General features: G+C 46.7%; 1 protein-coding gene across 1 annotated transcript in view; it reads right to left on the bottom strand.

The window, feature by feature from the left end:
• The window catches only part of GNAQ (G protein subunit alpha q), a 315,249-nt gene extending 304,622 nt beyond the window's left edge, over nt 1–10,627 (bottom strand). Inside the window, exon 1 of the mRNA XM_055311274.1 lies at nt 10,019–10,627. Within this exon, the coding sequence (XP_055167249.1) occupies nt 10,019–10,154 (136 nt within the window). The 5' untranslated portion in view covers nt 10,155–10,627. The remainder of the gene's footprint in view (nt 1–10,018) is intronic.
• Between the last annotated feature and the right edge of the window lie 3,735 nt (nt 10,628–14,362).

The following is a 14,362-nucleotide window of genomic DNA, read 5'->3' as shown; positions in this document are numbered from 1 at the left end:
CCTCCAGCCCGTGCCTGCCAGGATATCGCCCTTCCTGCAGGAAGCCGGAGACCCATGCTGATGTGACAGGCGGCTTTTGATACCATTCCCTGTGAAGGCAGTCAAACTATCAGCAGCAGGCCAGGCAGCATGAGGGGCGGCTCTGGACAGACTCGCTAATGCATCCACACTCTTCCCCAGAGCTGTGGGAGCCGCCTGCAGGGAGCTCAGGGTTTTTTTCAGAGGGGACAGAGAGGACAGGGAGGGCGGCCAGGACTCCACCAGACCTGCCGGTGCCTCCCGGACCGCCTGTCACTACTGGAGAGGGCTGGGGCTCAGGCCCCCTGTCCACAAAGGAATTTGGGCCGACATGGGCCAAGATGCCAGAGCTGCAGAGGGAAGGCACAGAAAGTTTCAAGATTCAAACAGCCCTTCGATTTGGTCCCATCTCATCATTTGACAGGTTTCTATAAAAACAGTAAAGGCACAAATGAAAGAAAACACCTTCAGGTGAGTTCAAAGAGATAAGCAGGAGTACTTGACTTCCCTTCAGTTAGAGGTTTTAGATTTTTAAAAATCCACATAACTAAACCAATACGCAGAGCTGTGGGGGTTATGTGTTTAGCTGAATAAACTTTCACCATGCCAGTGGGCTATTGCTTTTGCATGACTTACCAATTTTCAAAAATACATCACAAGCGTTAGAAAAACAAGAGTTAAAACACCTAACAAGTACCCTGGCATTCTTTTAAGGGCAAACTAGAAACAAGAATTCAAGTCATCCTGTATTATTAGAACAAGTTACAGGAAATGGGTCAGCTCTTTAGGACAGAAGGAAGACTGCATTTGCCATCTGCAGAAAGAACATATAGTATAATGAAGCAGCTCTGAAAACTGTAGGTCCTAAAATATCAATTTACACGGTTAGAAATTAACACTGCATCGTTGCCTTAAACAACAACAACAACCCCCAAAATCTACTCAGGCTGCCTAGGTATAACAAAAGCAAAGGCCTATGCAAATGCTATCCTAACTCTCTGTACTGAAATACAAGCAGAGAGAGAGGTTTTAAGTCTCTCAAGTGACTGGGATGAGAATGCTCAAGTCATGAAATGAGAAAGATTTTGCTATTACTCAACACAGGCCTACAGCACCTTCCTCCTTTCTAGCAAATGCACTGCACTCTATTTTGAAACCCCGTGGCACATGATAGCTCAACACTCACTGGCTCACTCACTCTCTGCTGGTAACCATGAACCAATCTCCAGTCTATGCTCTCTGAAAAAGGAAGGAGAATTGTGTGCATTTTATTCAGTTAACAACGTATTTTTGTTTTGCCAATTAAACTGTTGCTAAAGAAAGTTAATCATCTCCCAAAAGCACACTCACGAGTGTCCTTTTAATATATTAAAACACCCAACTTCCCCTAACCAGCTCAGAGCCACATGTTTGAAGGAAGCCCCAACTTGGAAGTTCCCTAAATCGTAAGGAAATGAGGATGCCAGGCAGGCTAAGGAACCCCTCCTCGCACTGGAAGCCCTGCAATTAGAGTAAATGGGTGGGTGGTATCTGCATAGAAGGGTTATCTGGGAGGCCTGCAGCCCACAGCTGGAATAGTAGAGGGGGTCTAAGACATGGGAGCACCTGTCTCTAGAAACAACTCGTCAGTTGCAGCCACCAGGAAATATATCGAGGGTGCCACCCATCACTCTGCTAGCTCCTACAGCAAAAGGAAATGTAGGAAAGGAACAATTAAAAAAAAAAAATGAAGATTTTTTTTTTTTTAAGTTTTAAAAATACAAAAAAACAAAAAAGAAAAACACCTTCCGACTTTTTAACAAGTGATGGCGAACAAAGGAACAACAGCAACAAAGAAGTCGGGATTCCAAGAAGAGGTAATGAATTCATCATTTCGGTTCAGTGCTCTAAAGGGAAAAGACTCAAGGCTATCTCTTAGGAATATGCAGGAATAGGTTTCTAAACATCACTATTCACTTCCTGCAGCAGAGCCAAAAAGACTCGCTCTTGCTCTTTTTAATTTGTGGATCAATTATCGTTCCCTTCTGTGAGGTTTCAGGAATATAAAGGCATTAATAACATCCTAGTTCCCAACTGCCCCACAATCCATTACACACTTCCTTGAAACAACTACTTTTGTTTCTAATTTTTTTTTTTTTTTATTTATGATAGTCACAGAGAGAGAGAGAGGCAGAGACATAGGCAGAGGGAGAAGCAGGCTCTATACACCGGGAGCCCGACATGGGATTCGATCCCGGGTCTCCAGGACCGCGCCCTGGGCCAAAGGCAGGCGCCAAACCGCTGCGCCACCCAGGGATCCCTACTTTTGTTTCTAAAGCAGTCAAACCGCTCGTCATCCAAAATTAATCCTGTAATAAAGGTGCATGGAATTTTTACATTTCAAAGGACTTGTGTGTGTAACAGTTTTCTATTCAAACTGCTGCACAAACTGCCATTGGCTTTTCAACCTGAAACAATATGTGAACAACTGAATCATTCTCTCGCTAGACAAGGAATGAGAAGCAGGCATGGGGATGAAGGCTACTCCAGACTATTCCAGTGTTAAAACAGAATTCCTGGGAATCCCTGGGTGGCTCAGCCGTTTTAGCGCCTGCCTTCGGCGCTGGGCATGATCCTGGAGTCCTGGGATCAGGTCCCACATCGGGCTCCTGTGTGGAGCCTGCTTCCCCCTCTGCCTGTGTCTCTCTCTCTCTCTCTCTCTCTCTCTCTCTCTCTCTCTCTCTCTCTCTCATGCATAAATAAATTTTAAAATCTTAAAAAAAAAAAAACAAAACAGAATTTCTTTCGTTGTGGCCTAGGTGGCCCCCCAAAACGGCTAAGAGGAGACCCTATGGATGGTACCTGTTAGAGGAGAGCAAAAAGTTTACCTTCGAGGCCTCCAACTGCTCTTTCTTTGGGGGAACCTGGCTGCCCACCCCGCCCACACCCTCCTATGCCACAAGGCCTGGGATCCTGACAACAGGATCAGGGCACATGGAGCCAGGCTGTGCGCTGCGTCGAGACACAAAATAACAAGAGCCACTATCTTTGCCTTCATGGTGCTGCCAATCCAGTTAGAGCTCCGGCCAAGTGGTCAGTAATCATTTCTCACGGCGAAAGGCAAAAAAACAATATGCACCAAGGAAATAATTCTCAAGATCATCTGCTTTCCCCAGTTGTGTAATCCCCGGAAAAGCTTCTACAATGGCCTTCAGATTATTTTGTTTTTTTCTTTGTATTAAGAGCCAATAAAAAAGCCAATGCCAGGAAGGATAAAACTCAGAAGGACGTGTCCGTCCGAGGGCGTCAACTGAGAAACAACAAAAGCCGTGAAAAGTGCTTGTCGTCTTTCCTGTTGACAAATAAGAAATAGGAGCGTCTCACACAGCACGTTATTTTGCATATATTAGGTGTTTAATGCTTGTTCATTTGACCAGTATTTTGTATGCAACTGTTCTTTCAGAAGATATGCCTGTTTAAAAACTTAAAAAAAGAAATGGAGGAAATGTTTATTTTCCAATAACTGGCAAACGTTTGTGGAATAAATGAATTTGTAATAATACTCATTTTGTTCTTAAAATTCAACCGTGAAGGCTTTTAACAAAATATTCTGCAGTGATCTCAGAAATGATGGCCAGGTATAAAGGTCAACCCCAGAGCCATTAAGCGAATTCAGATTTCGGATTTCAGCATCAAAATATGGATATTTATTTTTGTTTATAAAGTCCAGACCCACAACCATCTAGGATTTGTGAACTCATTTCCGACAGCATGGTTAGGTCCTTTTCTTCCTCTTACTACACGTTAGATGAGAAATCAGACAGATTTTTACATATCGGTAACATAACAAATCAAAGGTGATTGTCGAACAACTTCTTATAATTTTATTAGTAACAGCTGTTCACACAAAAATCCTGTTTGGGTCTGAGAATAGCTCTGTCTTTAATGTTACTCCATTCGGCAGAACAAGAAAAAACATTCACGGTTTACTGTAGTCAGTTATTGCTACAGATTTAATTACCAACAATCACACATTTTACCTTCCATTGCTACTTCACACTTGCCTTGGACTATTTCTGCAAAGATCTTAACATTGCTGAAAAGCCATTATAAAAGTTTCCTTCTGAAACCAGACTTTAAATTTGTTGCTACAAATACTTGTATTTCCCTCAACCCAAAACATAAGAGTCTAGAGGAAACAGACTGCCTCCCTCCACCTTCTTAAGAAGAAAGCAATCCTAACCTTCTTAAAATGGCTTCTCCTTCCCAAGAAGAACCATTTGAGCTACCTATTTTTCCTCTACAACACCCAATCAATCAACAGTTCCATTAATATCAACAGATTTAATAACCTCCCCTTAAAGAAAAATTAATATGAATGCCGGAATCAAAACCATCCTTGGAAAATCTAGTTCATTTCTTCTCAAGTGTAAGTTTGCCTGGATCATGAAGAAAAATCTGTTCCTTTTTTTTCTGCTAAGTTTAGCATAGCACACAGCCTCGCAACTGTGAAAGCTGTTTCGGGTCCTTAAAAATTCATCTGTAATAAAAATCATAACTACGTTCAATAGGCACCTCTGAAAATTGAACCTAAGCCATCTCTTATAAAGTGGAGAGAGGGGCTGTTGTTTTGTTGTTGCTTTTAATGAAAACGAGGCTATCACGAGGCTATCGAATTTATTTGTAATAAACAAAATGGCCACTAAATTAGTCTCCTGGTTCTCCTTTCTAAATTTACCCCCAAAATATCTGAATCGATATACAGGGGACAACTTCACTGTAGAGTATGGTTTTAATGTATGCCAAAGTTCCCATATGAAGAAATAACATGTAAATAGAAGAATGAGTTACATGGCAGATCTAGACAATGAATCTATGTGGCTCAAGGCAAAAATCTTACTCTGAAGCCTTTGCTATACAGTCAGAGCTACAACTCTGATTTTTATGAGGGATGCTCTCATTTCACCCTTCAGATATAAACTGTAAGTACTTTGTTTTAAAGAAACAAGAAGGAGATCCCTGGGTGGCGCAGTGGTTTGGCGCCTGCCTTTGGCCCGGGGCGCGATCCTGGAGACCCGGGATCGAGTCCCACGTTGGGCTCACGGTGCATGGAGCCTGCTTCTTCCCCTGCCTGTGTCTCTGCCTCTCTCTCTCTCTCTCTCTCTCTGTAACTATCATAAATAAATAAATAAAAATTAAAAAAAAAAGAAACAAGAAAAGCAGAAAGAAAAAGAGGAAATGCATCAAAATAATTCCTGACATTTAGAAACATATTTAACACTTGGAAACGAAAAGCATAGCAAAAATAAAGCTAGTTGGTTTTAAAGCAGTCTCATAAACACTCTTATTTTGGTATTTCCAAGGAGATGCTGCTATTAGGGGTTCCTTATAGGGACCCTTGCATTGTGTAGCCATCTAGGATGGCCACTAACTTCTAGGTTAATTCAAACCATCGACATCCCCATTCTTCTCCAGTGAACTCTGTAGAGGGGTCGTGGGGCGGGCGCTTTTATCCAGATCCGCGTGAATGAACTCTCCATACAGTCTAAATTTGCCAGAGAATGCCCAGCCTTCCAAGTCTTCTCCTGCTCTGTAACTGTACAGTTTTTAGTACATGTGTATACCCCTCCGTTAAAAATAGTCCATCTGCAATTCTTAAAACTGTGTTATTTAATCACTGTGATACTCATCTAACTGTATAGATAAATCATAAAAATCTGTGCAGCTGCCACCACACTCTGGAGAATGTAAAACTCATTCTGTTGAGTGTATCACAGAGAAAGTGTATGGCCAAAAGATGACAGGGTTAAATTAGCTTCTATACAATAAAAAGTAATCAAGATATGGAATGGTTTCTTTTTTTTTTTTTCTTTTTAAACTTTCATACTTTAAGCATGACTGTTACCATTCCCAAATACACCCAGCACAGAACTGTAATACACTGGTTCAGTATATGATGTAACATCTTACATTAACACTTCTCCTATCCTGGAATGCACATATATTCAATTGGCTCAAAGAGTCACATACAATTTTGTAACGATCATGATTTTATCTGCCACCCATTAAAAACATTACATACTCCTGTGTCTCCATAATTTATTCATTATTTCATGGTCCCAGTTTCTATCAAGAGAGTCATAAATAAATCTACTCATTCAACAAGTACATATTGAGAGCATGCTATGACTCAAGATATTGTGCTAGAAGTTGGGGTTTAATAGTGAGCAATATAGACACAATCCCTACCCTCCTAAGGGTAGAACAGGAAGAAAATCCACAATCACGTATGCAATTCAGTTAGAAGATCAAGAACTTACATTCTTCCATCTAAGACTGGCCTAAACTGCCTGTTGTCAATAGGTGGAATGCAATCAATTATAAACATTTGCCAAATGTTCCTGTTTGATGATTAAGATCTAAAGGGTAAAGATTTTAAAAACATATAAAATAAGAACAGGTTAACAGGAAAATATATATATATCTTCAAAGAACTGAAAAAAATTTCAGCATGAGTATCTGTGACTAAAAGCAGGGATCCAAAGCCACTTATATACAGACTTAAAGACCCATTAGTATTAAATACTGTGACCTATGTACTACAGATAGAAATATTTAGTATTCATAAATATTGATCAGTTAAGGGATCCCTGGGTGGCGCCTGCCTTTGGCCCAGGGTGCGATCCTGGAGACCCGGGATCGAATCCCATATCGGGCTCCCGGTGCATGGAGCCTGCTTCTCCCTCTGCCTGTGTCTCTGCCTCTCTCTCTCTTTCTCTCTCTGTGACTATAATAAAGAAATAAAAATTAAAAAAAAAAGAAAAAAAAAATATTGATCAGTTAAAGTAAATGTAACATATTATACACTCACAAGGCACATAAAAACTTAAACCAAGTTAAAATAAGGTATTCTCTTGCAACATGTGTGTAGAATATAAAGTTTTCTTTGAGGTGTCAAAGAAAAACACTCATGTAAATAAATTCAGAAAATGGATGTGGTCAAGAAAACAAGAACTCATTATTAAACATGGTATTTTACAATGGTAAGTTTCTGGGTTCATTTAAAAAAAGAATAAAAATCAAAAATATATTAATACTATAGAATTTAGAATACACTGGGAAAATTGCTGTGTATGTATCAAAACAGCCCAAATTTCACAGCTATTCTTTCATGTAGGCAGGAAACCACTACTTTCTCTTTCTCATGTTTTCATATTATTAATATATAAAATGAAATAAGTATGTGAATGCAAAGGTCCCCTGCCAGATAAATCCATTTCCACTAAAATGGAGTCATGCCTTTAACTAAAATTTACTTTGAAAATAATTTTATGCTGAATGTCATTTAAACATAAGAGGAACCCTCCATTTAAATAAGGTAGTTGAAAATATTGATAAAGCTTTAAACTGTGAAAGGATTAATCCTATAACCTCCTTTGGACAGGTAGGAACAGGAAGTTTCAGTGAACTCATTCAAGCAGCTTGAGAGAAGAGCAGTTCTTCAAAAAAGACTTCCCCAATACCTTGCAGGCAAGGTTCATATCAACCATCATCTTTCTCCTGGATTCAAAAAAATCATGAAATCACAAGCTCGCCTCCCCATCTCCATTTCGTAAAAAACACTTACTGTAGAAGTAGTATAGGTATCAAACTCTTTATGCTACAAGTGCAACACATACCTAGAACATGAAACTAACAAATCTTAGATGATGCCTAGGGCTCGTATTTCTAACAAAAAGTTGCATAATTTTTAAATGTTACTGATGAATGTAGGTGCTAAATTACTGTCATATTTTTCCACCACTTCTAATAGGCCATATTTGGGGGCTGGGGAGAGGCTGTACTAAACCCTACTCAAATATCTAATAAGGGAAAAAGTTCTATCACTCTAGCAGAAACACTGTTTCACTTTTTGCTCATAAAATTATCTCCTCAAGCGCATTTTTAAAGCACCTTATGTTATTTAAATACACAGTACGTAATTAAGTGTCCATATATGTGTATTTGCCTAAAAGTCTTCCTCCGAGACATTCAAACTGAGGCCTTCAAACAGACAAACCCCCTGGGTTCTCACTCAGTGGCTAGGAACCTCAAGCTGTCACATTTCAGACAACAGGGACGGCTTGGGAGATCTCAAATGCTGTATTCACAGCTAACCATAAACAAAGACTGTAAACAGGGAAAAAGAAAACCCTTTAAGTATCTGTAAAACACATGCTTTCCCCCTTTATCATGCACTTACACACTCTATGCCTATTTCTCTTTCCCTCTGTCTTTTTCTCAATCTCAAGAATTCGCAACATACTCAACTACACATTATTCAGCCGTTAGAAGTAGCCCAAAATGAGAATAAAACACTTTTTAATTTTCATTTTTCCAATTGCAGTTTTCCCCTTCCCTGGCTTCATTCCCTAAAGCCCACCTCTTTTATCCAGCGCTCTGCCTTCTGTTCTTTATAAACATGTGCACATTTATCTAATCTGGTTTCAAGATGAAGACATAAAGCATGGCATGTGAGTTAACCATTTGTAATTATTTGTGATCATTATATTTTGTTCCCCCTTGTAAATGATCCAGTAGATAAGCACTTGAGTCCCAAAGGCAGCTGGTTCCTTGAACCAGGAGATGGAATGCTCAAGAAAGAAGCCGCATGCTTCCCGGATCTGAATTGACAATACAATATTTCTTTCTTCCAGCCACGTCTGAGGAACATATTTATTATACACGCAAATATCTTGAACACAAGTGCAGACATTTTTCAGGCCTGTTACTGCAAAGCTATTTGCTCTTCCTACCACCATAGCTCAGAGTTATGTCACGCTGGCTCCTATGTGTACCCTGATCCTTGATTGTGAACATTCTCTCAAAGATAATTATCAATAGAATTCCTATTTGAGAAACAGCCTTTTCTTGATAACTTAGTGCTAAAGGGCTGGGGCTTTTTTAGAGATCAAAGGGAAATTTTTGCTATACACTTCCCGTTTTCCTTCCAGCCCAGATCCCAAAGATATTAAAAATTGCTGTCCGTTTTAAACAAAAGGTTTCTATTTGTTTCCGTGAGAGTAACGGAGAGGCTGCGCTGGTTTTCAGTAGTAACTATTGTGAATTCAGGCCTACATCTGGGTTGCCTCATTAAACAAAAGAAGCCCGTCCCTGTCAACAACCACACAGCACAACCCTCGCGTATCCGTCCTCTTTATCGGGAAGGAATGGTGCAGACGAGAAGCCAGCCCGTCACCATCCACTGGTCAAGAAACTCCAGGGTCCCTCCTTTCGGTGGTCCGGCGGCCAGAGCACAGCACTTGCGTGACACACCTGAGCTTGCCTGCCCGCCCCCCACCCCCCCCCGACGTAGCCCCCTTTCTTCGGAGGGCGGACCGCTGGGCTCCCTCATCATCGCTTCTCGGGAATCCGGTCGCGAGTCTGCCCACCATACCTGCCTCTGCTGACCCCAGAAAGCACTGACAATGGATGCACACGGGCCACCCCACCGCACGCTGTCCCCCAACGCGCCCCAGCACGGCTCGTCACCCTCGGGCCACACACACACACACACACACACACACACACACCCCTCCCCTCTCCAGCACGGGGCGCCGCGGCCAAGACGCTGGAAGTTCAACCCCGATGCCCACCTTCCACCCCCGCGCCTCTCCCCCGAAGTGCTCTGCGGCGTAGCCGAGGCTCGGCAGATAAACGCCGGGCGCGAAGGCGCAGCCCTCGGGGACACCAAAAGGCTCAGGCCGAGGCCCGGGGCCGGGCAGCCCCGACCCGACCCCTCCGCGCGGTGTCTGCGCGCGTGTAGGCGCGCGCGGAGGGGGGTGGTGCGCGCCCCCGCGCCCGCGCCCGCGCCCGCGCAGGTTAGCGGCTGGGGCCGCGCCGGCCGAGGGTCCCGGCGAGGGGCGAGGGGCGAGCGGCGGGCGCCCGGGGCGGGGGCCGCGGGGGGGGCGGGGGCCCGGGGGCGGGGGGCGCGCAGGCCCGGCGCGAGGGCCCAGGGCGGCGGGCCGCGGGCCGTACTCACCGAGCAGCAGCAGCTTGAGCTCCCGGCGGGCGTCCCGCTTGTCCCTGCGGAGCTGCCGCTCGATCTCGTCGTTGATCCGCCGGGCTTCCTTGGCCTCCTCGCTCAGGCAGCACGCCATGATGGACTCCAGAGTCATTCTTCCAAAGTGCCTCCGCTGCAGCCCCGCCGGCACCCCCTGCTCACACGCGCGCACACACACCCTCCCGCCCTCGCTCCCCCGAGGCAGCGGCGGCCGCCGAGCCCCCGCCGCCCGGGCGCGCGTCCGGGACGAGCTCGGGGAGCGGCCGCGGGGGCCGAGGCCAGGGCCGGGGCACCAGGGGGGCCGGGGGTGCGGCGGAGCGGGCGGCTCCGGCCGCGGGAGGAGCGAGGCGGGCGCGGGAGGCGGCCGCGGGCGCTGGCTCGGGGGGCGCGCGAGGGAAGGCCGCCGCGCCCGGCCTCGCTCAGACGCCCGCGCCTCCTTCCCTGGGAACGGGCGGCCCGCCTCGCCCCCCGCGCCGCCGCCGCCGCCGCCGAGGCTCCCCGAAGCCCTGCGCCCGGCGGCGAGAGCACATCCACCGGGGCGTCCCCGCAGCGAGCGGCCGCCGACGGCTCCCCGCGCCCGGCGCGCCCGCTCCCCGCTCCCCGCTCCCCGCCCCGCCGCCGCCGCCGCCGCCGCCTGACACGGCTCCCGGGCGCCCTGGGCCCTGCCCGCGCCCACCGCCCGCCGCGCGCTCCGCCGCCGCCGCCGCCGCCGCCGCCGCCCCCGCCCCCGCTCCGCCCCGCCTCCGCCGGACGCCCACCCCCGGCCCGGCTGCTCAGCGCTCGCCCTCCCCCTCGCCACACACACACATTTTCTTCTTTCTCTGAACTGGAGCACAGATCCGGGAGGGAGGCGGCGGCGGCGGCGGCGGCGGGGGGTGGGGGTGGGGGCGGGGGTGGGGGAGGCGGAGGCGGAGGGAGGGACGGAGGGAGGGAGGGAGGGACGGAGGGAGGCGGGGCCGCCCGGCCCCTCCCGCGCGGCTTCCCTGGGCTCCAGCCGCCGCGGCGCGCCTCCCGGGCGGCTCTCTCGCCTCGCCTCGCCTCGCCTCGCCTGCCGCTCCCCGGCGGGGCGGCCCCTCGGGCTCTGGAGGCGGCAGCGGGCGCGGCGGTCACGGCCGCCCCCCGCCAGGGCCCGGCCCGGGCCGCCCCAACCTGCCGCTGCCCGCCGGCCGCCCGGGCGTGGTGGAGCGGGAATATGGCGGCCTCGGGCCTCGGCGGGGTCGCGGGATGCAGCCGCCCCGGGCCGCCCCCGGCCCCCGCGCTCGCGCCCCGCCCCCGCCCCCGCCCCCGCCCCGGGTCCGGTCGGGTCGGGTCGGCGTCCCGGGGCCGCCTGCCGGGCCCCCCTGCCTTCTTTCCCGTCCCTATTTCTAAAACGCCGTTCGGTGAGAAAAGTACCTCGCGTCACCTCTGACCCCGCTTCAGTCCTAGAACAGGAGATAGACTCGGTGGTGGAGAGAGACTGAGGAACGGGGGGGCCGCCACGGGTTCCGGGGGGGGTACTAGGCCCCACTGTCCGCAGAGTCACACCCGACACGGAAATCTGAACCCTGAGCTGCGAAATGAAGCTGCCCAACTTTCCAAGAGCCTCCTGACGGCTTCGGCTTCCGATTTTTCATGCCGTCGAGCTTGTCCCTGGTCTAGTTACAAGCTCCTCTCTTGTCTCTGAAAAGGCACCCGACGTGCAACAGCCAAGTGATCAAATTTACCTGCTGGCCCCGAGATTGAATTATGGTCCACTTACGGGGAAATGCAGAATAATGGGGAAGGCAAGGAAAGAATAAAATAGGGCGGGAATGGGGAAAACAAGATTGCCCCAGCAAAATCCCATTCTAGGGTTTTCTTTTTCCACATTCGATGGAGGCGTTTTACGTTAAAATGTGTGCTTGTGATAAATGAATGAATGGCCAAAAATGAAAAAAAAAAAAAATCTCTGCTCATTCAGGTTTTAGTTGGCCTAATGGCTACAAAAGGTGAAACTCAGATTGCTTCCTGCTTTAATGGAAACTGTGGTCTCAAGAGTAAATTGTATTTTGTGAAAGGAATCCCTTTTTCACGTTTTATGTATTCTAAGATGTCTCTGGAGCAACCTGCTTATCCGGAGTATAAAGTGAGGTCATGACTACTATTGCTACAGGTCAACAATGCACATGGGCTTCTTGGATGACAGGTGTGTGACTACCTTCTTTCAGGTGCCATCACCTCCACCCCTTGACACACACACATGCCAGAACTTGGACCAAACAAGTCATGGAGATCTTAGATCTACACTTTAGGCGCCCTTTTTTAAAAGAATATCTGGCCTAGCAAATGATTCAATTTCACATAGGCCAGGAAAGCAGAGAACACAAACCTCACCACCTGTATGTGAACCCTAAAAAAAGCCACTAGACTTTCTGTGAAATTTAAAGTGACTAATGAAATTAAATACGGAAATTCATTTTCTTAAGATTTTATTTATTTATTAGAGAGGGAGAGAGAGGCAGAGACACACGCAGAGGGAGACGCAGGCTCCATGCAGGGAGCCAGATGTGGGACTTGATCCCAGGACCCCGGGACCACACCCTGAGCCAAAGGCAGATGCTCAACTGCTGAGCCACCCAGGCATCCCAAAGATGGAAATTCAACAGGCAGAAATGGCTTCAGGGGAAACACCATAAGTTTGCATCCTCTAATACATGTATATATAGGAGCTTCAAAGAGATATTAGACATCAAAAAAAAAAAAAATCAAGTGACAGGAAGCTTCAGGTCTCTGGTTTCCTAGACAAAGACTCAGATTTTTGAAATTGCCTCTCAAAACTGTACTATCAAGCTTGGAGGTAATCCATTTTGACAGAATTGACATAACTTTTGATGAAAGGAATTACACTGTTTGAACACATTGTAGGTACCATCAAAATCTGTTTTGTCACCCCTGAATCCCCAGAATCAGGACCACTCCTTGGCACTTAGTAGATATTTGTATGGATAAAACAAATCAATAGGAGGAAGTTTCTTCAAATATTGGAAAGAAATTAGGAAGTAAGCCAATACTCTACAGTGATGAAGCCATATATAGATGACAAGGAGGAAACAGGAAAAGAAATTCAAAGTCAGAGCCCAGATCTCTCCAGAAACCTTTGCATATATATCTGGAAAGCATTTGCCAAGCAAATATTCATACAACCTAAGTCAAGCAAACAAAATCCATGTAGAAACTCCTGAGGTAATTGATTGTATTTTGGAAGTAAATACTCTGAAATATGTAACCAAACTTGGATCACATTACAAAGTCCCAGCTCATTAAATTAACATCTATTCATTGCCTACTGTGTGTAAAGAAGGAAGTGAGATAACCCCAGGTGAACACAGTGTGGTCCTTGCCCTCAGTAGGCTTTCAGTCTTAAGGCATGAGACTCTGAACAGCCATAATTAAAGACAGAATAAAATCAACTTGTATTAAAATTGGGATAGACAAGATAATAAAGGCAGGAGTAACTGGTTCTGTTGGAGAGAACTGGAGGACACTTCACAGGAAAGGGGACATTTGGATGCATCTTACAAGTTTTCAATAAATACGTATCTACATCACTTAAAGTAAATCAACATTTCCAAGTCATCCCCAAACAGATAGTGATATGATAAGCCATTTTGAGAATTCAAGGGCAATTACTAGATGGCTGAAAAGCAAACCACACAACCCTAGGGGCATGGAATGCCAGAGGAAAATGATATGACTGTCACCTTTTCCATGGTATCTTGAAATGGACACCTGTCCCCATGTTCCTGTCACCCTCTCCAGTGGGACTGATAAAGAAGAACAGTCAAGGGCATAGTTCGGTCTCCAGGAGTGATCCTAGAATAACAGAGTGAAAGGCTAAACTCTTGTAAAAAGAGCTCCTGGGGAGGGAAAAGCCTGCACTGCTCCTGTTCCCAGACTCCCTTAGCCCAGCTGCTTCATAGCACCCCCCCCCCTGCACCCCTGCAGTGGTCTATTTCTCCCTTCTCTCTCTCTCTCTCTCTCTCTCTCTCTCTCTCTCTCTCTCAATATTAGGAGCCACTTGAGAGGAGGAATTTTGTCTTTCATAACTGTTTTCAGGGCACCCCAAAGAGTACCTAGCCTGGAACAGACACCCAGTAAGCAATGAATAAACAAAAGAATACCAGAACCTACCTCAACAACACACATACTTGAAGGCTGCCTGTCTCAGGCAGTACATTATGCCAGATGCCTGAGGCATCCAAAGCCCCTGAAGGCTTAATAATCTGCTTGGACAGACAGTCCACATGCATAAAAGAATAAACAAGAATGCAACATGAGAAGCACTCACTGCTAACCTACAGCGTT

Source organism: Nyctereutes procyonoides, unplaced genomic scaffold (assembly GCF_905146905.1).
Source record: "Nyctereutes procyonoides isolate TBG_1078 unplaced genomic scaffold, NYPRO_anot_genome, whole genome shotgun sequence".
Taxonomy (NCBI): Eukaryota; Metazoa; Chordata; class Mammalia; order Carnivora; family Canidae; genus Nyctereutes; species Nyctereutes procyonoides.
The sequence above is the reverse complement of the archived record's forward strand: the minus strand, read 5'-3'. Positions and strand labels throughout refer to the sequence as shown.